A 698-nucleotide genomic window follows, 5' to 3' on the forward strand; every position below is an offset into this window, starting at 1 on the left:
TAGAAAAGAGGACAAAGCCTTACCCTTGGGATCCCTGAGCAGGAGGTCGAGCACGGGCGCCACGTCGAAGTAGGCGGCGTAGTGCAGGGCGGTCATGTGCGTCCAACGGCATCGCTGGTGAACGTCGGCGCCATCTCGCAGCAGCTCCTTCACCACCTGCAGGTCACGAAGGGAAGGTTAGGTCACTGAGGTCAAATGTGGTTTGTGAGAGAGTGGATTTTGGGGTTGCGTGACTATGTGTCTTTGCCTTTGTTTTTCTTCTGATGTGTTTACCAAGACGGAATTCGTTACTCGTGTTAGTTTCGTCAGTAGTTATGAAATGCAACATTCACGTCATAATTCGCTAATTATATATTGCTTTGAAACATTACAACTAACTTAATCAGTTTAACGAATGAACCTTAATTCTACACATTGCATGAAAATGCAATTCTTTCCGAATCACTAAATTCCACGACAATTTCTAATGATCTTCAAAAGTTTCTTTTATGTAACCTTTTACGTAGAAAAGAGTAATAAAAAAACAGCTCTTCAACCGAACTGCAGAAGGGCACACGTTCGCCATTGCCCCAAATTACTTAATCGTGCTGCTGAGAACTAACGAGAGGGGATTCGACGTCAGTCACGGCGAAATCTATCGTAATTGAACACAAGTCGAATATCTTTTATTACTTTCAAACTCTGTTTTCGAGATTTTC

The 698-nt window shown here is 43.1% G+C and overlaps 1 protein-coding gene across 1 annotated transcript in view; it reads right to left on the minus strand.

Moving 5' to 3' along the window:
* The window catches only part of LOC119582022 (CAP-Gly domain-containing linker protein 3-like), a gene marked incomplete at its 3' end in the record, with an annotated part of 68,768 nt that overhangs the window by 3,814 nt on the left and 64,256 nt on the right, over positions 1-698 (minus strand). Inside the window, 1 exon segment of the mRNA XM_037930225.1 lies at positions 24-156. Within this exon segment, the coding sequence (XP_037786153.1) occupies positions 24-156 (133 nt within the window).

Source organism: Penaeus monodon, chromosome 15 (genome assembly GCF_015228065.2).
Source record: "Penaeus monodon isolate SGIC_2016 chromosome 15, NSTDA_Pmon_1, whole genome shotgun sequence".
NCBI classification, from domain to species: domain Eukaryota; kingdom Metazoa; phylum Arthropoda; class Malacostraca; order Decapoda; family Penaeidae; genus Penaeus; species Penaeus monodon.